This window comes from Populus trichocarpa, chromosome 5, assembly GCF_000002775.5.
Source record: "Populus trichocarpa isolate Nisqually-1 chromosome 5, P.trichocarpa_v4.1, whole genome shotgun sequence".
In the NCBI taxonomy this organism is placed as follows: domain Eukaryota; kingdom Viridiplantae; phylum Streptophyta; class Magnoliopsida; order Malpighiales; family Salicaceae; genus Populus; species Populus trichocarpa.
The window spans coordinates 6,001,207-6,024,783 of NC_037289.2; the positions used below are offsets into that span (position 1 = coordinate 6,001,207).

General features: G+C 32.1%; 1 protein-coding gene across 1 annotated transcript; it reads right to left on the reverse strand.

Moving 5' to 3' along the window:
• Positions 1 to 6,959: 6,959 nt before the first annotated feature.
• LOC7477141 (protein BRASSINOSTEROID INSENSITIVE 1) lies at positions 6,960 to 11,158 on the reverse strand. Its single transcript, XM_002307104.4, has one exon. The coding sequence runs from the start codon at positions 10,888 to 10,890 to the stop codon at positions 7,336 to 7,338; it is 3,555 nt and encodes a 1,184-aa protein (XP_002307140.3). The 5' UTR covers positions 10,891 to 11,158; the 3' UTR covers positions 6,960 to 7,335.
• Between the last annotated feature and the right edge of the window lie 12,419 nt (positions 11,159 to 23,577).

Genomic DNA, 23,577 nt, shown 5'->3' on the forward strand with positions numbered 1-23,577 from the left:
TTTTCTTAGCCAACATAAGCTAACACCATTTTAATCAAGTATAGTCTGGCCACCTTTGCATCTCATCGGACATGATGTCCGACTTCCAAGGAAAAAGATGATGATTGTATACAATAAACATGTAGGGTTGTCCTGTACCATCCATTCATGAATGATTGGGGCTGCATAAATACACAAGGGGGCGAAGCAGGTGTATACAGGAGAGTTGAGATTGATATGATTGGGCTGCCCCAATTACCTATAATTATTAGTTACCTTTTCTGCTTTCTTTAGTAAGAATTTGAGTGCTTTGCTAACACTCATTATCATGCGCAAATTGCAATTGAAACTAACCACTGCTTTCTATAATCGCCGGTTTGGAACGTGAATATGCGTTTGGATTCCTCCTTTTTTACATTGATGATGAGAGAAAATCCTGCTTGCCTCTTGGCATGCATGATTTCATTGGTTTTTCCTTTTATCTGGGCCAACTATCTATTTTTCACCTCGGCATTCGGCCTGTAAGGCCAGAGTTGCTTCTGGTCTCTCCAGACCAGTAGTAATTTTAAACAAGACCAAAACATAAAAGGATCATTGTAAACCCGCTTCTTAAGTTCCTGTTCTTCTTAAAGTTTACCTGGAGACCTAGCTGGTCAGTAAGAGGTTTCTTCTCGGCGTTACCATCTAAGGTTTAAATTTCAGGAAAAAAAAAACTCTATAAAAAACAATTATGAATGTAGAAAATGGATGAGGATATATTAACAGAGAACTAAAGGAGAAGAGGTAAGTTTTACTGTTTAAATAAACAGTGAACCACCTGATTTTTTTTTTTTACTTTTTTTCCCTTTTAATTTAACCCTTCTATAGCCTATTTCAATGGCATTAGACTTGAAATTATAGATGCAATACATAAGGACTAAAAGGTAAAACATAAAAAAATACAACAGTTACTCCAAACTTTATTTCTTTCAATAAAAATAGATGAAGAATGCCAATGCGTGCAGGTCTAGCCTAGGGAGCTCGCTTATTTTTAAATGCCTAAACATGCGGGGCCACCCAGGCCAGGCCCCGCACCCCTTGTTTTTTTGTTTAATTTTTTTATTTTTATTTTATTTTTTAATTTTATTTTAATTTTTATTATTATATAATTAAGTAAAAAATAATTTAAAAAAAAATATTAAACTCAGTGGAGTTCTTGACCTAAATCGTAGGTTTGATAAGTTAAGCTAGAAAATTGAAGTCCATATTGTATCAATATTTTTTATAAACAACATATTATCTTGAATCATTTAATTTATTTTGAATTGATTTTTATAATATATTTTAATTTTTTTATGATTGTTTTGTTTTAATTTATTTTGTATAGGATCATCATAATCACACGATCTTGATCGCGAGTTTGCTAGAAACATTACCAATTATCCAAGTTATTTTTAGATTTAAGATTGGTTTTTCAATATTTGGGTTTTTATTTTCCTTTAATTTATTTTACTTTTCATCAAAAAAAAGTTTATCTAATGCATATGGACCGATAAGATAGTATTTTACTAAAGCTCGACTAAAGAGAGATTTAATTTTAGTGCACAAAAGATGGCTGAAGATAGTAAAATTGAGTCCTTCTCGGCCCAAAGGCCGACTAACCGGCATCGTAAATAAGATACGGAGAAAAAAACAAGTCTTTTAAGTGTTACTCAAATACACATATGTGAAGGTAGGCAATGATCCAATCCTCCACAATCTGACTTAATTCAAGATATGGGCTTGGGCTTAAATATTTTGAACTTGGGCTAGCTTATCTATTTGTCTTGGATTGTCCTGCAATCTTGAGCTGAAATTTGAATCCCGTCTACTAGTTTATCTAGTCAAATTTTTCTTTAACTGGAAAATAAATTTTATTAATTAAAAAATATTTTTTATTGATCAATTTTTTTTTATGATAAACAAACACAAAAAAATTTAAAAAGTAATTTTCTGAAAATCATTTTTCAAAAAAAAACTCAGCCAAAATGAATTTTTTCCCATAGATAATTAAAGAAATATATTAAGTAGATATGAGCTCTTAAACATAATATACAATGAAAAAAACGAATATTAAATTTATAAGTTACACAAAATCTTAATATTATTAAAAAGATTAATTTCATATACGTAATTAAGTAACGTTGCTCGTTTTCCGGCGAGCGTTACGTTGCAAATCTTTTGTTTAAAAGAAAAAAACACTTTCTCTCCAACCCTAGCCACAACCTCTTCTCTCCTCTTTCTCTTGCCTGCAAATCCAGTACAGTCAAAACATGCAAATCAATCTCTAATGAAAACGTTATCTGCAACAAAGATCACTTCGTTCACCACTCCGCCATCAAACCTGACGATGGCTAGTTGAGAAAAAGGCGAACTTCACATCCAAACAGTCCCAAATTAATGGTGTCTCTGTATAACAGTTTACTCTGTCTGCTTTGGACTGAAACACATACGAGCTTCCTTTTGCATTACAGTCTTCGCTTCTAGGCAAACTCCAAGTTAATCCAAGGCCAAAACTAGAAAGGTGTACAAGAGGAGTTGAGATTAAGAATAAAGACTGTATGGACATAATTTCTGGGGTCAAGACTGAGTTTTCTGAAATGTTAAAGCATGGGAGATGCTCTGCAGATTTTTGAGTCTGTAGTAGAACTTGATGAGGTTAATTTCCAAGACTGGGTTTTACACGTGATCTCATCCACACCATGAACAACAAATAACCACCACCGCAAACACCTACCCTCCACCGAAGAAACTCGATAACCACGCCAATTCTTAACCCCGCAACGCTCTCCCTCCACACCTCCGGCCTCCCTCCATAACAGTTAAACAACACCCTTCCTTCTCACATTGACATCAGCCTTCCATTTCATTGATTGAAGGGTTGGAATTCAAAAATTAACAAAAAATATGTACTTTTTTATTTTCTCAGGGTGTGATTAGGGCTAGAAGAAGACATGGTTGATTAAATTCAACCCTTGAAGATATGAAATTAAAATTTATAGATCTATACTATAATAACAAAAAACATGGTGTAAATTTTTTAATTTTTTTAGGGTGTGTTTAGTGCTGCCATTGAATATGAGAAGAAGACATGGTCGATTAAATTCAACCCTTAGAAGATATAAAATTAGAATTTAGTTTTAGGCATAAAAATAATATCTATGAGTTTTTAATAGAAAAATAAAATAAAATTATAAGAGAATTAAACTTATATGATCTAGTCACTTAATAAGGTTAAAAATAACCTAAATAATTAATAAAAAATAATTTAACTAGAAAAACATAAAAAATTATCTAAATCAACTAAACAAACTCATAACCGGGGTAATTGCCCCTATAGTAATCTGAAGGCCTCCCCTTCCCGGCCAAACCTCACTGTCGAGAATGGTTGGAATCAAAGGGAGCTTAGATAATTAAATAAAAATAAAAATTAGACCGGCATACTCTTCATGTATTAGTCCAACTAGCACACTAGCTAAAAACTACATGATGGGCCATTAATGTGTGTTAACTTTATAATAACCCATAAAGGCGTAATTAAACACTCAACCTACTATAGCCCAATTAAACTTAATTGAATGGGCTTATCAAAGCCCAACACGAAACCCAACCCTAAAAATTAAGCCCTTTATAAACCCAACATCTCATTTCATGGCAATCTAATTTATAGCAATTCTAGCGGGAAAATTCTTGTAATCCCCATGAGCTTTATAACTTCCAAAGGATCTGAAACCGGGCGGATAGCGGCTTAAAATTGTCCAGTTCAAAGTTGTTTAAAATTAATTCTTTATTATTCAATTATAATGTTTAGTTTAAATTTAATTAATAAATAAATTGAATTTATATGTTTAGAAGAGATAGAATGTTCTTATTGCATTTGTCTTATTCTTTCAAATATCTCTAAAAACAAAAGGAGTAGATGGATATTTTTTTAAATAAAAACTGGTTTTAACATTAATTTATTATTTTTAGTTTAGTAAATTAGAGGGTTTGATCTCTAATTTACTTTTGTAATATTTTAGATGTTGAATCTTATTTGAAATTCCATTCTTGATAATAAAAAAAAATTGACATAATATTTCATTAAAACTTCTTAATTAAATTTAATTTAAAGAATCCCAAGCAACCTGAATTTATAAGAAAGAAAAGATGAAAACCGTAGCAAATATTAAACAATGACGGAAATAGAAAGAAAGAAAAAGACAAAAGGTATATGTAATCACAATGAGTTTTTTTTCTTCCTCTTTCCTTTTCTTTTATTTCTTGAAAAATAAAACTTAATGCAAAGATGATATTTCTCAATAGGAACATTTGTCAATATTTTTCAAAAAATAAATAAAAGGGTGGACATCAAACAATACTAGTTGCACGGGCTTGGCCTCCAGGCCTGCACTAGCTGGCCTTTTACTACGGGGCAAGTGCTGGGCTTGTCTCTTTGCTGTATTTTTTTTCTTGTTTTATCATATTTATTATTCACTTAATTTTTTAGTTTTGATATAATTCTTAAATATTATTATAATTTTTATTTGAGTTTTATTAAAAAAAAATTCAATTATTATGTATCTGACTTTAAAATAATATTAATGTTGACAATAAATTGTTCTTGAAGATTTTATTCAACTTGTTTTTAATTCTTAGGATTTTAAAATAGATTTTGAACATGATTTTATCACATTTATGATTTTTTATCACATATAAAATATGAATATATTATTTTAATATTTTTTATTAACTTTTTATAACAATCATAAAATATTTTTGTTTTAAGAAAAATAATCAATGATAACAGCTGTATTTTCATACTTAATAACAATGATATGGAATCTATTACCTGGATAATTTTTTTTTTACATTAAGTGCATACATAGAAACTAGTTATATTTGAAAGTGAAAAGGAATAAGAATCTTAGGGTGATGTACCATACGTCCTTTCGTGGCAACATCCACTAATTAATAGCTAATCTATATAGTTTGATCTAATGACAGATTAATTAGTATACTAATCAGGTCAAGTGAACTTTATTACAAGTTGAAGTATCCATGGCTTGTGTGTGCTAACAAAACAAGACAAGGAGAAAACATTTCCTATACTAAATCAATTAATATAATTAATATCTTAACAGCTAGTAGCTAGCTGGATTATCTTAGTTTTTAGTGGCACGTAAAGTTCATGCAAAATCAACTCATTAGATGGCAAGATAAATAAAAAATTAAAAAAAAAATGAGATGAAAAATGGCATCAAAATTCGATTCTCTGTCTTGGGATCCGAGCTTAAGAAATTAATGAGTCATCAAGCAGGTTGACTTGTACATATGATTTTACTGCAGATGCAGATCTAGAAACATTTCATATTGAACTACAACTATGAAATTACTAACTTGTCCCTCCTTCAAATAATAAATGGTCATGCTTAGAAGGGTATTATGGTCATTTTTATATATAAACAGTGAAAATATTAAATTGCCTTTAGAGACAAAAAAAAAATAATAATAATAATAATAATTTACATGCCCTTTAATTTAGGAGTGTTATTGCTTTTTTTAATTTTATGTTATAGTTAGATTTACTAAAATCAAAACAATCAAAGCTTTGATATTTATTTTCTTTTCATGTTGATTATTTTGTTATTTTTCTAAGGCATCATCTCCTTCCCCTTCCCTTTTAGTATATTTGGTTATCTTGTCTGGGTTATAAATTTTATGTGTTAACCAGGTTAATACAGTGTGTCGTCATCTTTTCATTTCATTTCCTTAATTTTTTTTAATTTAATCATTTGATAATTTGTTGTTTCATATTTAAACTAGAGTCAAGCAAGGTTAGAACGATAATTGCGTGAATTTTTTTTAACTAGATCGTTATTTGAACTAGTCAACTAGCTCACTCTTGATTTGGTAGATTGAACAAATCATACTATTTTTTTAAAATTTATTTATTAACATATATAATTATCGATTAATTTTGTTTGATATATTGGATGAGTTTTTATTGTTCATGTTAAATATTTTATCATATAAAAATAACAATGCTAAAGTTTTTTAATGGAAATGAAAAAGGTTAATACTTACTATATATCACATGTAATATCATAACTTGCTGCCGGTCAAAATGTGAGCCTTGAACTTGGAAAATACACATCACGGGCAACAAACACATACTGCAAGACTAGTCTTTTTATTATTTATATATATATATATACATACATGCTCCAAAAAGAAGTACACACTTTCCAAGCTATAAAGGAAATTATAATTGCCTGGTACAGAGCACGTGCCATGCACATTATCCATGAAAAAGAGACAAATGTAATTGATTACATTATTTTCCAAGGAAGGCCAAATCGTGAATTTACCAGTACCAATCAACCTTTACACTCATGGCATCATTGATGCCAAGCTTTATCATGAGTGTACGGTTTACAATTATGGGATCGACATTTTGATCATGGATTTGAACGGTCCTCGTCCAGCCTTGATGATGTGAATTATAACAATAATGGGAGATTTTTCAAATTGTAAGAGAAAGTGTCAATAGAAATAGTCTTTTTATTTATTTATTTTTTTCAAAATGCAATGATTTCTGGCATTCAAATCTACTACTAATGGTTTGCTTGGTTAATTTGGTTTTTAACTTAAAAAAAAAATTTAAGAAAAATCTATAGTAGAAGGCTAAGGGATCATGCTCCACCCCTTAGAATGAACATAGTGGGCACACTTAGGGTATGAATTCTAAGACATGCTGTAAGAAAATTAAGAGAAGATGAGAAAATTGTTTTCTCGTCATTTCATCAGTCCTGGTGCGAGAAAACGTGTTCAAAAATACCCTACGTTACCAGAATAGAGAAAGAAATTATGGGAATGCTGTCATGCAACTGAAATTTAAGAAAAGGAGAATGAGAACAGATGGAGGAGCATGAAGAAAGGGGCAAGAGATCCAACCCTCTACTAGGTCACTAATGCCGAGGTCACAGATAACCAGCCCAGCAGGCTCTATATTTCGAGGTTGGTTTGTAACAGAAGATTTAACAAAAAATTCCAAAGCAGCTTAACAACAGACGAGACTGTATATTTACATATTTTTCACAAGTTAAACAACCTTTTTTATGTATAAAATAACGGAGAGTTTGCTGGGAGGGATACAAGACATGATACATACATCAAATTGTAGAAGCCGATCAAGCAGGCAGGCAGTTTTATGCCATTTCAAGTGTTGAAGAAGAAGGAAAATTTCGTTGGAGCTGAATGAATCATTTCAGTGATCACCACCACCTTCTTTCTGCTTTCCTGTGTTTTGAATTCACTGGAAAATCGACAGGACTTGTTTACCTACTGCTTGCTTAGCTATGGGCCTTCTCTTATGCTCATCTCTACCATTTCATCTGCACTAAAACCCCCATCTTCAGTGGCGATTGTGGATTGTGAGTCAAGGCCTGACCCTGCATGGATTTCTTTAAACATCGTCATTACTTGAATCATTGTGGGTCTTCTACCTGATCGATCATCTAAACAAGCACAAGCTACCTTTAAATGTTCTAGGAGCTCCATCTCAAGGCTCGGATCCTCTTTTAAAAGCACCGGATCGAAGACATCGCTTATTCTCAATTTGGCATGCTGCTTCACCCACCCAACAAGATTATTGTCACCAAAATCAGATGAATCTGTTGGCCTTTTTCCTGTCAGCAACTCAAGCAAGACTACACCATAACTGTAAACATCCCCTTTGATGGAACACCTAAAGCTCTGGTAGTATTCGGGAGGAACATAACCAGGCGTGCCTGCGAGTGTGCTAACACTCAAATGAGTATCCATTGTACTCATAAGCCTTGCCATTCCGAAATCGGAGACTCTGGCCTCCAAGTTCGCATCAAGCAAGACATTGCTAGATTTCATGTCCCTGTGAATGATCAGTGGGATGCAATTATGGTGAAGAAAAGTTAATCCTTTGGCGGCACCAATGGCAATCTTCCTTCTTGCAGCCCAGTTCAGTTTGATCCCTGTTTTCTTTTGGTTGTGTAGAACGTCTTCTAAACTGCCATATTTCATGTACTCGTACACCAAGAGTCGCTCTTCTCTGACCTTGCAGTAACCAAGGAGTGGAACAAGGTTATCGTGCTTGATTTTGCCAATGGTCTCCATTTCAGCAGTGAATTCTCTATCACCCTGTCCACTGATATGTATCAGTTTCTTGATGGCTACAACGCTTCCATCTTTCAGTTCTGCCTTGTATACGTCACCAAAACCTCCAGAGCCTATGAGGCTGTCATTGTGGAAGCCATTCGTTGCTTCAAGAAGATCTGCATAAGTGAGCTTCCGCAGGGGCTTCGAATCAAATGTGGCGAGACTGATGCTTAATGCTTCACGAGCCGTCAGCTTCCAGGCAGTATTTGTGGTGCCAGAGTGTGAGCGGCTGTCTATATAGATATCAAGGGCTGCCTCTTTCTTTTTCTTCCGCTTCTTCATTTCCAGAGCAACAATAATCAAACCAAAGAAGCAGAAAAGTGAGAACAACAATCCCATTGCCACACTCTCTGCCAGGGATGCCTGTCTCCTATGAGACTTGTGATGCCCAGAACTCGAGCTTGATGCTGAGCCCGACCCACATGGAGGAAGAGGTATCCCACAGAGGCCTGAATTGTTGAGGAAACTGCGATTTAAAAATGTTTGAAACTGGCCCCCTTCAGGAATAATTCCAGTGAGGTGATTGTTGGACATATCAATCTCTGAAAGCAATGAAAGGACAGTCATTGACTGGGGAATCATCCCTTCGAGCCTATTGTTGGAGAGGTCGAGAATGTCAAGACCAGTCAACTTTCCAATCTCTTGTGGAATGTTTCCGGAGAGATTATTATGGCCCAAGTTCAAGATATAGAGGTACGACATACTCCCAATCGCTGCTGGAATACTGCCAGATAACATGTTGTAAGAAAGATCAAGGAAGATCATTGACCCATTATCATTGAATGTGGGTTGGGTGTAATCTCCATATACTCTGGTAAAGTTGCAGGGGTGCCTGCTGGAGATTCTAATCAGGTGTTCCGATCTTATTCCGGCAAATTCAAGCAAATCTCCCTCCCCGTGACACTGTTCACTCTTTTCATTCTTCAGATACACATACCTCTTTCCTCTGATAAAATTCACAGCAATACTGCCAGACTGTTTGAACAGCTCAGGTGGGATTGTTCCGTTCAAAAAATTGGTATTAAGATCCAACCAAATCAAGCTACGACTGTCTCCAAGCTCTGGCGGGACTCTACCATGGAACGAATTGTTGCTCAGTTTGAGAATTGCAAGGCTCCAAAGCTGGCCAATTGATGCTGGAATCTCACCACTTAATCGATTGTTAGACAATGAGATCCAGTTAAGGTTGGTGCAGTTGCTTATACTTGAAGGTATCACTCCTGTCAACTCATTGAAGTCTAGAATCAGAGTCTCCAGTGCTTTTATGTTCATCAACTCAAGTGGGATTTCTCCATGGAGCTGGTTGAACCAAAGGTTCAAATCGCGAAGCTTATTCAGCGTTCCCAAGCTCGAAGGGATAGTTCCAGTGAGGTAGTTATAGCTCAAATGGAGTGCTGTAAGTTGAGAGCAGTTACTGAGGGTGGCAGGAATAGACCCGGTAAACCTATTGTTTTGAAGATACAACTCTTTGAAGTTGTTACTTGGAACTTGACACAAGCCAGCAGGGATTGGCCCAGATAAACTATTAGAACTCAGATCTAAAGACTCCAAACTAGCATGCTGTGATAAAGAATCAGGCAAGCCACCCATAAAAGCATTATATGCCAAATCAAGCCTCTTCAGACTAGTCATTTTCAAGAAAGTATCAAAAGGCAATTCACCAGTGAAGTTGTTGGTAGAAATATCAAAACTTTCCAATGAAGTGCAGGAACCAAAACTATTAGGGACAGAACCAGAGAGATTATTTGAAGAAAGATCAAGCATAACAAGACCTGGGCAAGCATCCATGAGATGTAGAGGAATCTCCCCCTCAAAATGGTTGCCGCCAAGTGAAAGAGACTGCAAATTCCCAGTTGGAAACACTGGAATTGGACCTGAAAACTTGTTGCTTGAAATATTCAAGAAGTTGAGCTTAACACAACCACCAATTGCACGACCAAGATCACCATAAAACTTATTGGAAGAGATATCAAGGTGCTCCAAAGCTAAGCAGTCGCCAAATGAAGGAACAGTCACAGAGAAATTGTTTGAAGAGACATCAAGATACTGCAGATTCTTGCAACTTGAAAAATCAACATCTCCACTCACTTTATTTCCCTTCAAAGCCAAGTACTTCAAGTCATTGCAGCCTCCAGATAAAATGAAAGGCACCACGTTTGAGCCTACAATCTTATTGAAAGAAAGATCAATAAACGTAAAGCTGAGCCCTCTTAGCCCACTTGATTTCTCTTTAGGCACTGAAAACTCAATGGAGTTGCCAGAAAGGCCCAAGGATTTCAAGGCTGGACAAGAGCGTAAAGCGGCTATATCAGAGACAGAACCGGAGAGACTATTCTGAGATAGATCTAAGTTGCTCAAAACTGAGCTGCACTTAGATCCAAAAGGGAAAGAAATAGTGCCAGAAATGTTCGCTGATTTCAAAGAAAGGCTCTCTAAGTTTTCAAGAGTCAAAAGGAATGCGGCCACAGGATGGAAATCACAGGTTAAAGAAATGTTAGTGAGGTCTATAGAGGAGACTCTGTTAGTGGTTTCTTGGCATTTAACTCCAGTGAAGATACATGGGTTTTGGTCAGGAAGCCAGTTTTGTAGGAGAGATGGGTTAGAGAGAGTTGTCTTGAAGTTGATAAGGTTTTGGGTGTCTTTGTTTGCTGAGGTAAAAAAAGGTGGTAGTGAGAGGAGAATAAGAGAGAGAAGCGAGACAAAGAAGTGGGCTTCCATTGTTCTTGATAGGATTTGAAAGAGAGAGACAGAGAGGAGGAGTCTTTAGCGTTGGAGAGCGGCCATTAGAGAGGTAGAGAGCTTCAAGCTCTGGTTTTCTAGTTTCTTTTTTAGAGAGAGTTTGGATTTATCTGAAGGAAGCTTAGGGGGGAGAGAGAGAGTCAAAAGACTGTAAGAAGGGTATTTATCAAGTGGGGAGTGGACACAGCTGTTGCTCACATGCCATGTGCCTCACTGCCTACTCTCTCTCTCTCTCTCTGGAACCCCATTTCCTTAACCTTGTTTTGTGTCTCTAACCAAACCCCATTTATCCATCTACTTAAATAATCTCTTTGTCTCTCTAATGGCTGTTTAACTTTTTGGTTTCATGAATAATTGTTTAATGAGCCCAAGATTTTTTATATAAAATAAAAAGAGAGAGAGAGGACGAGGTGGTTTTATTTTTCTTCTTTTGGTCGATAAAGACTAAATTTTATTAAGATAGAGATTTAAATATGTTTTTACTCAAATCAATACATTCATAAGAAAAATATTTTATTATAAGAAATTTACTTCTTTATCAAGATATACTGTGTTTTTCATATGTAACTTTGTTAACATGGTGCAGAGTATTTTTCATATAATTTTTTTTTTATTTTTAGAATTAACCTATTAAAAAAAACATTTTAAAATGCATTAATTTAAATAAAATATATATTAAAAAACAGAATGATGAAAATGGACAGCAACTCGAAGTTCTGCAAGAAAAAACTGCTTTTCTCTCCAGCACCATCTCTTTGTCTCTCTAGCTTTTTATTTTATTATATTTCTCTAGTGAACGTGTGATCAACGAAGGAACCATCAATGGCGGGAAGATTCCATCTCCTTAATTTATTATTACAAGCACTCCCTGCTCACGAGGATTCAGAGGTGGAAGTGATTTTGGCATTTATATAGAGAGCTCAGTCTCCTGTTAAGCAAGAACACTCTCCCCTTGTTGCGTTGGGAAAGTTAAAGGGTAAAGTTGAATTGTAGTAATATAGTAAAGGAAGAAGCAAGGGAGGGAGGGAGCCCCCATGCGAGGTGCGAGCCCCGATGTCTCCAAGCGAGCTACTCCCTCGCCTCTTAATTTGTGCATGCGCTAAGGTTCCTTGTTATTTCTGCATTAATTAGGATATAACAGCTTGATGGCAAAATTATTATCATCATGCTTTATTATGAGCACTCTCTATCTTTAGGGTTCGGGTCCTACCACAATAATATTACTTTGAATGCATCTACATCTCATTACACGTGTGGTTATAAAATTTCCTGCTTTTCCCTACGAAAAAAGCTAAGGGAAAATCACTTCAATGACCTAAATGAAATCATGGAGTGCGTAGGCATTTATATATATACGCCCATGCATGTAATGTTCTTTTAGGGTTAGAGCCTTAAATGTCAATATTCTTGCGAGCTTGACACAGTAGTGACAAACACCATAAATGGCTGGACCTTTTGATGAAGAACCTGTTCCTGGATTTGATAGTATATTTAGTATTAATTTTGAACTGCCATTGATCCAGCTTTCTATATTCAGAGTTGTGGTTTGCAGCTTTAGCTCCATGAAAAAGTTTGCAGTTGCCACCTGCTGCTATATATGTGTGTCGTTTTTCCTATCCCAAGAGCATGACTTATTGGTGTACGTACGTAGCTTAGAAAATTCGTACGTAGTTACGCCTTCTGGGGGACTTTACCAAATTAGTGATAACTTGATTATAGAATTTCGAGAAAATTTGTGAAAAGAACTACCTTTTTCTAGAGGAAAGTAATTTTTTTTTCTTTTAATAACTTTATCTATGTTATTAAAGACATTATTGAGATCCTGTCACCGTGAAGATAACATTACAGGGTCACGTAGGCTAAATTCAAAAGTTAAAGGACGATTGTTTTGTATACAATAATTTATAAAAAAATTGATAAACATAAAATATTTTATAGATGATTTATAAATCTGGTGTATTTATTAAAAAAATATTTTCAACTGTTAAAGTACAATATTTTACAAATTAATAATTAATTAATTCATAATTAATATCATTCCATTATTTCATACATTATCACAACACTACATCACTCCATCAAAGTTACCATCATTGAGATCTTGTTCCCTTGAAAATAACAAATTTAAAATTAAATATATTATCATAAATCACTTTTATAGCTATAGTATTTTACTTGATAATTATAATTTCATAAAATTAAATCTATTATGAGTCACATATGTAAAAATTTCATAGCTAGAAAGACGTCTAAAAATTTGTATACCAAACGCTTTAAAGAGCAAAGGTTACGTATTGAACTGAAAGGGGAAAAAAAACATTGAAAGTTAAAAAAAAAAAAAGGAAAAAGAAAATTAAAGAGAGATGGTTTTGCTAGGTATTAATAAGTTACGAAGCCATTAATTTAAGAAGGAAATGTGAATAATGATGGATAAAATCAGAAAAGGTGTCCTGAAAATTGGCAAGATAGTCAAATCTAATCTATTTTCACTCTTTTGATCGTATCTTAAATCATAAATTAATTGTATCTGTAATTAGTTAATTCAAATTGCATTGTAAATTAACAAATTCTCATTTTTCTCTTATTTCAGAAAAAGAAAATATATGATAGATCCAAGATTCGTTCAGATAACAATTAACAGAGAGATAACTTTTGGCATTAATCCAAAATTGAGAAGCCATTAATGTGGTGTTTCTATGGCCAACTTTTGACAATTGCTAACATCTAGTTGGTGACTTAATAATTATAATTTCATAAGATTAAATTTATTATTCAATAATTATAACACTAGTTAATTTAAATGAGTAAAATATTATATCATCAATTAAAAATTAATATATACTTGATGAAAACGTGAAGAAACTTCATACAGAAATTAAACTTTTCATAGCTAGATTGATGGATTGATGTGCTTGAATCTTTGTTTCCAGTATGTTTCTAAAAAACAGTTTTACGCAGGAACATGGAACACTTCAATGTCTAAGTTAAGTTAGTAGATTTATAAAAAAGAAAAAAATATACAAGAAAAGATAAAACAATTAGATGAAGGTTAAAGAGTGCATATTTGTGTGTTGGCCTAGAAATTATATGTCCTGAGTCCTGACCTGGTTTCAGCATGGCTTTCAACGACAGTGTAGCTCTAGTACTTGGCTTTCAATGTATTGATGATGGCTTTTATAGCCTAGAATGGCATGGCTTGAGTGGCTCTGGCTTTATGTAGTTGTAGTTGTATATTAAACTTATATTATTAGGAATTACTCTCCTTTTTTATTTAGTGGCTAAGTCTATTTATACCTCAGATCTTAGAGTCTCTTCATGGAAAAGAAGAACATGTCATTAATATAGAAAATTATTTTAAAAAAAAAAATTGTATGTCATCAATACTTAAATTAAGAAATTACTTGGAGAATTTTGATGAGAAAGCTGGAAATTGAGACTTAACACACAATTACAGTGAAACGAGAAACCTACAAGTGAGATTTGACTAAGAAAGATTTATTGTGAAATCTAAAAGTTGAGATCAATTAGGGAGATTTTATGAGAAATAAAGAAATGGGAAATAAGAACACGAAGGGTAGATGAAATTTTAGAGAATTTAGAGAAGAGAACTCAACAAAGCTTAAGCTAGATCTAATAAAATGAAACTTTGTTGACGAAGAATGAAGGATAATAATTATAATTTATTTTTATTTATTTGGAAGTTTTAATATTGTATGATTATTCTAGATTTTATTATTTAAGAATATTAATACCATGATTTGACGTATGGAATTTTTGAAAGTGGAGCCACGTGTTTCGTGCTCGTTACTAATTTTAATTAACAAATGGACTAAATCAAATCAAATAATTTGTTCAGGGATTAATTGTGCCATTTTTTTTATTCAAGGACTAGAGGCACCTTGACTAATAGTTCAGGAGGTGAGGTACGTTTTCCCTTTTCTATTTCGTACTGGACTCAGTGTTTACACTTCATGATTTTTTTTTTATAAAAAAATAATATTTAAATATTTAAATGGAGTTAAAAAAATAAAATAAAAAACAGTCATGATAAATAAATAACAAAATTAATTAAAATTAAAACAGCTTTGCTTGTTTTTTTTACCGACGCACACCACTTATAATAAAAGATGAAATAGTGAGGAATAAAATTATAAAACGAAAGTTTATTTTTTATCGCCAGGAGTTGCCACACGTGCTATCTAAAATGCGTGGCAATCTCAACATACCAATAATTTTTTAAAATTTAAAAATATTATCTAAATATTAAATTATGTTATCACCCCAATCAAACCTGCAATTAACAAAAAAAAAATGTTAAAAGACCCTTTAATTGATTGAATTAATTGAACCTTTTAATTTGTTCTTCTTATCCAGTTTAGTCCTTAAACCACCTCTTTTAATTAAAGCAAAATTAAATTTATTTTCCTTGATTACTTTTTAATTGGGTCCATAATCACGCCTAAAATTATTTCTATTTTTTTTCCCTTCTTTCACTTAGTTGTGGGCTTGTCAAATGCAATCATCTATCTAATTTTATCCCCAACTATATGTTTTTATTCTTCTTTTTTAATATATATATATATATATATATATATATATTCTAATTTTATTTCACACACAAAATTGAGTAAATAGAATGATAAAAAATCATTAAATGATTTAAATTGGCTGAATTGATTGAAAACGAAACTTCTAAATAAATAACCTTGTGACGTTGAGACACTGCACAACATTTTTCTTCTTATGAAATTACTCTTTGCAAGAGCCGTTGTTTTCAGTTTTCATTAATATTAATTTTTCCTTGTAAAAAATGTAACAAGAAGGACTGAAATCAAAATGCTAGACAGCTGGAGCTTCTTCTTTTTTTTTTTTTTTTTTTTTTTATCCCGTCATAATGGTAAGGACGGGCCTCGGAGACTGACTGCTATTGCCCCTCGTGTCACTAAAAAAAAACTACACCAAACCCAGGTTACTTCTATTGTCTCCTCTGCTCTCCTTTTCCGGCGCGTGACCGCTCGATACATCATACATGCCTTTTCTTTTCTTTTCTTTTCTTTTCTTTTTGTTCCAAAATCTCCCCGCCACCCTTTTTTTTTCCTTCATGGAATGCATTTACAATATAAGTTGAAAAATATTGTGTATTTTATATGAAAAGATTGTTTTCATGTTGAAGTTTAGATTTTAAATATTTTTACGAATAAAACTAATTTAATTGATATAAATATGCTGTCATCTCTTGAAAAAAATTATGATATGGTTTGAATATAAAAACTTATGTTATGGTTTTAAATCATGATTTAGTGGACTCATCGTAGGCTTTATAAAATCATCATAGGAAAATATTAAAAATTCATTATCTTTTGAAATATTTATAAATTAAATAGTATAACAATTATAATGATATAACATAATGCATCTTACCTGTATCAAGATGTATGGACTTGAATTGAGCTTTGTTATAAACTTTATCATTCCTCGAAATATAAGTTCATCATGGAATAGATGATTTTTCAATGCTTAAATTAATAGATAAATAAGGAAAATAATGTGCGGTATAATTGAGATAAAATGTGTAATGAATTTAAAAATGTTTAATATGAGAACCTCTCTATTAAATTAAAAGAGCTTGTGATGGTTACCTCGGTTTTTGGGGTTTAGCCTAAATATTATTGGAGTGGAAGTGATTTTTGATTTTTTTTAAAATACCATGCACCACCAACCTTTATTAAAATTGATCACATTGTTAAATGAACTGTAAAGTAATAAAAGACTAAAATTCTTTCACGTGATGGGAAATTTATATATAAATCATATCTTTAATTTATTTTCTTGCTATCCGCACCAGAGACCTGAAGACATAATGCTGGAATTCCAGTACCAAATGCAGTGTCCACATTTTGGCCTCGTCAAGTCCGTCCTCCCCTCTGACTATATATAGTATCTCAGTGTACTACACGCTCTGCAGCTTTGTCGTGGGGCTAAGGTCAGTATTGGAGTTAAGGATCCCACAAGCCTCCCTTGATCGTGACCGTCAGTTTGTTTTCCAACGGTCTAGATTTCACTGGTGAAAAAATGAGTGACGTATTGTACTTGGAGGGACAAACGAATTATCAGTTGTTGCTGTCTGCGTCAGTATCTAGTCTGTCTCGCAGTAAATCTAGCACTCTGTTGATTGAAGTTATCTAAAATACCCCTGGTTGTTTCCAAGGCTTGTGCTAATCTCTCAGGGTATTTCCGTAATAAAGAAAATCCCAGGTGCTTTCCTTCAGAGACGTGAGTAAATCAATGTGTCGTATGTCTCAAAGGAACACTGATCTTCCCTAACATCATTCCAGTCGTTTTTTTTTTTTTAAAAAAAAAAAAATCTTCATATTAAATAGGATAATAATTTCTAGTTACTTAGAATCAGAAAATTTCTTATTTCCTTGCTATTTTATTTTCTCACTAGTACTCTCCATCCATAACATAAGTAAATGGGTAATTTTTTTATCCATCAAGTGTTAAACTTCGTATAACATGATATATTAATTTGAAAAAACTAGTTTTGAATTGAATTAGAACAAATATTAACTAATTTGACTCTACTAAACTCGGTTAAATTCTTATCAAGTCAGTATCAATAAAAAAATATTATTTTAATAAAAATAACTAATCATAATTAATTTGATACCTAGTATCCAATTAATTTTTAAGTAAATCTTCAAATCAAGCCTCACAATGATGCTTTTTATCCCCCCTTTTTTTTTAATAGATTCTTCATCAATAATATCCTGTTTTTTTAATCCTTGTCTTGGAATGTTTTCCCTTTCTTAGTAGAAAAGGAGACACATATGATTTGTTCTGGTTTAAAAACCTTTAATTTATAATTGAAAATAAAAGTTTATTCACTTTCAACCCCCAGAAAGAGCTACACCTTATAATGTATGACATTAATCTGTGTCATTCTGGAGAGATAAAAAAAAATAGATATTGTTGGAAAATACACACACATATATTTTTCCTGAGCATAGAGGCACTTCTATGTAGCTGAATATTTGAAGTGAAAGTATAGCGTGGAAGAAGCAAAAAGCATATGTGAAAAAGTAATTCCCCAAGTATGAATTGGAAATCAGTTTTTACAGTTATTTGGATCTTTCATCCAAAAGTGAATCTTGTTAACGACGTGTATCTCTTACTTTTTTTTATGTGTCTTACAAAAGTCCTTCGATTGTGTAAATCTGACTACTCGCGTCATAGTCGTGACACGTATATTTTACGGCAAATGATTCTGTGTCCATGCACATCATCAGATCCAGACAAGATTCTTGCCACGTGTAGCACAGTCAGAGCGAGTGTACATGTTTTAAGGGGCCAGAAAGTACGGAAAGAGGATAAAGAAGGACAAAGTAATATAACAGTTACTTGGAAGAAAGAAAGAAATTCTGGCTGTCACCATCTCTCTCTAGGTAAATGGGGCCCATCAAATACTATCATATCCTCGAAGTGGGTCCTACTATTCCAAAAAAAAAAAAAATAATAAAAGGAAAAACTTGGATGGGCACTGAAAATTAAGAGATGGGGTTTCCTTGATGAGGATTATGATGATGCGGGACGTTGGACCCACAGAGCTGCAATCAACACGTGCCAGTGTCCAGTTTGTGCTGACGTGTACCGATGACTGTCGTAGAGAGGAGAAGAGAGCGTGTGTGATACGCACCATCAATCATTTTGACCATTTTGGTCACCGACAGCTTGGCCTACCTGTCACTGTTGAGTTCCTCTAACCCTGTACATAACTAGATCACGAGTTCTACTATTCCCGCTGATCTTCCCGGTTATGATTTATTTTTATTTTAAAAAAATCTATGAAGTATTTCTATCCACCTTATGTTAATTTTTTTTATTTGATGACCAGTCATTTTCTCGCTATTGGAACTCCAATTATTTTATTTCAATTAAGTATATAAACTCTAAATATTTTTTATTTTAATAAACCAGTTTTTTTATTATGTTAATCAAGTTCTTTAGTTGATCTTTTATTTTTTAATGTGGGTTTTTTAAATACGGTTATTCTTAATTAATAAATTAAAATATTTTAAATTAAAATAAATCCTCTTAATACATAAACTCTTTTCATCAATGGTGAATCATCAAAATAACTAAAAAAATATTTTATAATTAATTAAACCTACCATTGATACAATTAAATATTATCAATGTTAGGTTTAATTAAATATAAAACACTTTTTAGTTGGTATGTAAATGGCTCACAATTGATGAAAAGGTTTTACATTTTAAGAGGATTTATTTTTAATTTGTTAGAATAATTTATTTTGATTTAAACTATTTTTATTTATTGAGAATAGCGTTATTTTAGAGGGTAATTTTAACAAACAAATCCATATAAGATTATAAAAAAAAATAACTAAAGTGCTTGGTTGGAATAATAAAAAAACATTGACATATCCAAATGAAAAGGATTAAAGTTCATATACTGATTGACATGTCAAGGCAATGAAGCATGATCAAATAAAAAATAATAATGTGAGGTGGACAGGAGTACTTGATTGAATATTTTGAAAAAATCGATGTGCTAAAACAAAGAAAAAATAAATTTCATGTATTCAATTGAAAAATAGTGTAAAGTTAGTGTACTCATAGTGCATTTATCTCTTCAATAAACATATTAGTTTTGGTGTAATAGTATATTTTACCCCTAAACTATTAGGATTGTGGCAAAATAAGACCTCAACTGCCAATTTGTTCTACTGCATCCTTAAATTATTATTTTTTTGGATAAATTAAAGCATGTTGTCGAACTTTAACTATTAGTCTAAAAATTATAAACGACATTGTTTTGAAGCAATTCAATTTTTTTTAAAAAAAATAATTAAAAAAAGAGTGTTGCTCTTTTAAAAATATTAAGAAACATAGAAGAAATATATTTTTTTAATTGAGCTGGCTCTCTCTTTATTCAAATTAAACACTAAATAACAATTTTCTATATAAAAAAACTAAACGGATAATCACAAAAATTCTTTTGTAGTTTGATTTAAATTTTACTTTCTCTCTGTAATTTTATAAATTACACTTTACATTTCTAATCAAACAAAAAAATTCAAATAAAATACTTTGTGAAGTATGTAAACTGTTATTGAATATGAAAACTACATGAAAAGCATAATTTATAAGAGTATATAGGGAAAGTGAAATTCAAATCATATTTTCATAGAAAATTAAGGAAATGATTTTACTAAAATATAAGATTTTAAAAAACTAGAAATAAGGGTCTGGCTTAACTTAAATTGAAAATATTAAAAATAAACTAGATGAATAAAAAAATATCCTTATTTTCATAGTAGAGAATTTGAAAAACAATATATACACACAAAAATTCGCATATTAAAAATATATTAAAAATGGTGTCAAAATTACAATAGAAAATTTAATTATAAGAAAAAGTGGAAACTCTTTTGAGGTGCTCTTTACATATATAAATTTTTTTTATTAACGGTCAGATCTTAAAATTACAAATTCTCTTATTAACGGTCATAAAACTTTAACCATGTGAGATCTTAACTTGATTTAATTTGTTGAAAAAATGATTGTGATCATTTGTTTCATTGGTTTGATTTGAATGAAGGAAATGATTTTGATCCCTAACTTTCTTGATTTTATTTGAATTTCTTTGAGAGAACTTTCTAAGCATTTGTGCCTGAATTTTAGTCTTTACTTGTTTCTTCTCTTTTCTGTCTTCTATGCTTGTATGCTTGTCGTGTTTGATTTATTGATTTTGTTGTGTAGTTATAGACAAGACATATGCAATTTATCTCAAATATCCTTTATCCAAATGATATTTTAGAAAAAATTGATATATAAATCACTTAAAACACCTTTAGTTTGAAGGATATTAAAGTAAAAACCATTAAATATATTTGGACAAAGTATTTAATTTAATTTGAACCCAAACTTAATAAATTTAACTTAGACCCGAACGTGAATAAATTCAATCTATTTGATCATAAAGAGCTTTGGGTCACGAGCACTTGTAGAAATCTTAGTGTTTCCCGATTATCTCGGTGTTTTCTAATTTTTTTTAATAAAAAAATTAGAATTTCTTTCTAATAAAACAATTTTTATTTTGGTATGAATGCAATACCTTCTCGTAGAATTGCAACAATCTTCTTGGTCTTTCTTTGCTTCAGATATGAGAAGTACAAAAGAAAGATGAGATTGTAAAAAGAAAAAAGAAAAGAAACCAATGCCGCACGGGAGAGAAGATGACTCCGAAACAGAGCGACCCTACCAGAATTCTTCTGGTATGAATGCGAGAGAGAGAGAGAGATCCCTCAAGCGTAATGAGAATGGACAGAAGGCCCATTTTACTCAGATTTCCTCAGCCTTCTAAATCTTGACCTAGAGCTAGAAGTTTGTCGCACACAGGCATCTTTTGTGCTAACAAAATAATGCGAGGAAGTTAGCATAGAAAAGCTCACCAATTCGTCGACTCTTTGTCATCTTCTAATTTTTCGAGGAAGGCTTGAAGACGAAAAACCAGGATAATTACTAGCACAGTATGGGATTTGGAAAAGAAAAGGTTTTTGACAAGACATGACAGGCAGTTGTGCTGGGATTTTGGATATCATTAACTATTCAGTCAAAAAGTTAATTATCATGATTAAAAAAAGCTTTGTAATTAAAAACAAAATCAAATAAGTAAAAAAACACTATATTTAATACCTTTAATTATTTGATTGACAATTTATATTTCTTAACAATTTGAGTTTAGGTCAAAGGAACCTCTCCTTGTATTATCTAGGGATGCAGAATAATTTTTTTAATCATTTATTTCTTTATGCTGTTTTTACATGGGAGGTGATTGACTAGTTAGATTGCGCTATGGTGCAAACTAGGTAAAATTTTTCTTGACATAAAAAAATATTAAGTTAATGCCAATGTTTTTAAATAAGAAAGAAAAATATGAGATCCATATTATTTACTTAACTGGTTCAATTAACTCGGTTAATTTAATAATATGATTTTAAAAAAACATCGTAAATAGATTACCAAGACAATTTAAACGTCATTGTGAAATGTTCAATGTTAACACCAAGAAAAGTCACACGCATCGTTAGAGCAACAAAACAGAAAGAAAACTAATTAAAATATCATGAGATGAACATCTCATGCTTATATTTTATAATTTAATTTAATTTAATTTCACAACAAAATTTATAAAAAAAGCTAAATTAAACAGAAAACGATAAATTAAAAGACTCGGGATAACTCAGATCATTATCAAAATTAGTGAAAAATCTTATAGAAAGCAAAATAAAAAAAATAACGGGGTCCAATATTCAATTAAATAAATGTTAAAGGATAAATCTAAAAAAATATGAGCTTAAAAAAAGAAAAATAAAAAAATAAGTAAACTCATTCGAATTTCATAAACCTGAATTAATCTTCCAAATTCGCATTCACTGAAATTCTAAACTCGAGTTCAATTAAAAAACTTAATTTCCAACAGATTAATGAGAAGAAATAACAAAATGAAAGGTTGCTTTTATTTTTTGCAAGACGGAAATCAATGAGGAAAGAGGGAAAAAAAAAGAATTGCACGCACCAAACTAACATCCATTTGGAACACACGCTGAACCTGGACAGAGAGGAAGTTAAGACTAATCTAACACTGTCATGGAAGCCACCGTATGATCACCGCATGGTATCCCATATGATGCACAAAGGGCACGAAAACATTTCACAAGCTAGTGCGTGCAAGCCAATTTTTTCTTAATAATATTTATACCAAGTCAATTACCGAACAACTCCTCCAAAAACCACATTATTAAAAGAAAACCCAATATGAAAAGATACTTGACCAAACCTATAAAGTTTGACATTTAAAGGCAAATGTATCATTTATATGATAATTAAGTAATTTTACAATAAATATGTAAACATCTTATTACCCCGTCTAATTTATCAATAATTTTTTGACAATTTAAATAAGATTATTTTACTCCCTATACAAAGCTTAGTAATTTTGAAAGGGTGGGCAAAATCACCCCTTCACTTTTATATTTCAGATTAAATTAACTCTTGATTCGTAGTGTTTAGGCTGAGCACTTATATATATATATATATATATATATATATATATATATATATATATTTATGATGCCAAACATAAAAGCCATAAAAAGATGATTAGCTAGGGCCAGACAATTAACAGGAGGAGTGTCCTGTCACTACTACTATTGAAAGATGCACCCAATCCAATCATTAACAATTCCATTATTCTATAATAGGAAACTTGATGTCAAATCATGGTCTGCCTACAAATCCGTTGCCAGAATTTGCTCTCCTGGTCATCACTTTGCCAAGCATCCATAACCAAAGCTTTAAATGCAAACAGTCTAAACACAAGAAGGGATCTCTCCCAATCCTGACAAACCAAGAGCCACCAAACCCATCACAATATCGTTCAAGCACGTGCACATGTGCACCAGGTATCAATATCTCTTATTTTTAGTATTAACCAGCAACCACAGGTTTAGAAGAATTAGCATCAAGGTTAACTATTGACAGTGTATCAATATCTGCTTCTGTGGTTCAAGGGTGAATGTGGTATGCGAGTCTACAGCATAGATGCACAAAAGAGAGACCAAAAGGAGGGTGCAAGCTTGA

Excerpts from the sequence above, each read along its gene's own strand:
- LOC7477141 (XM_002307104.4), bottom strand. The coding sequence starts at position 10,890 with ATGGAAGCCCACTTCTTTGTCTCGCTTCTCTCTCTTATTCTCCTCTCA.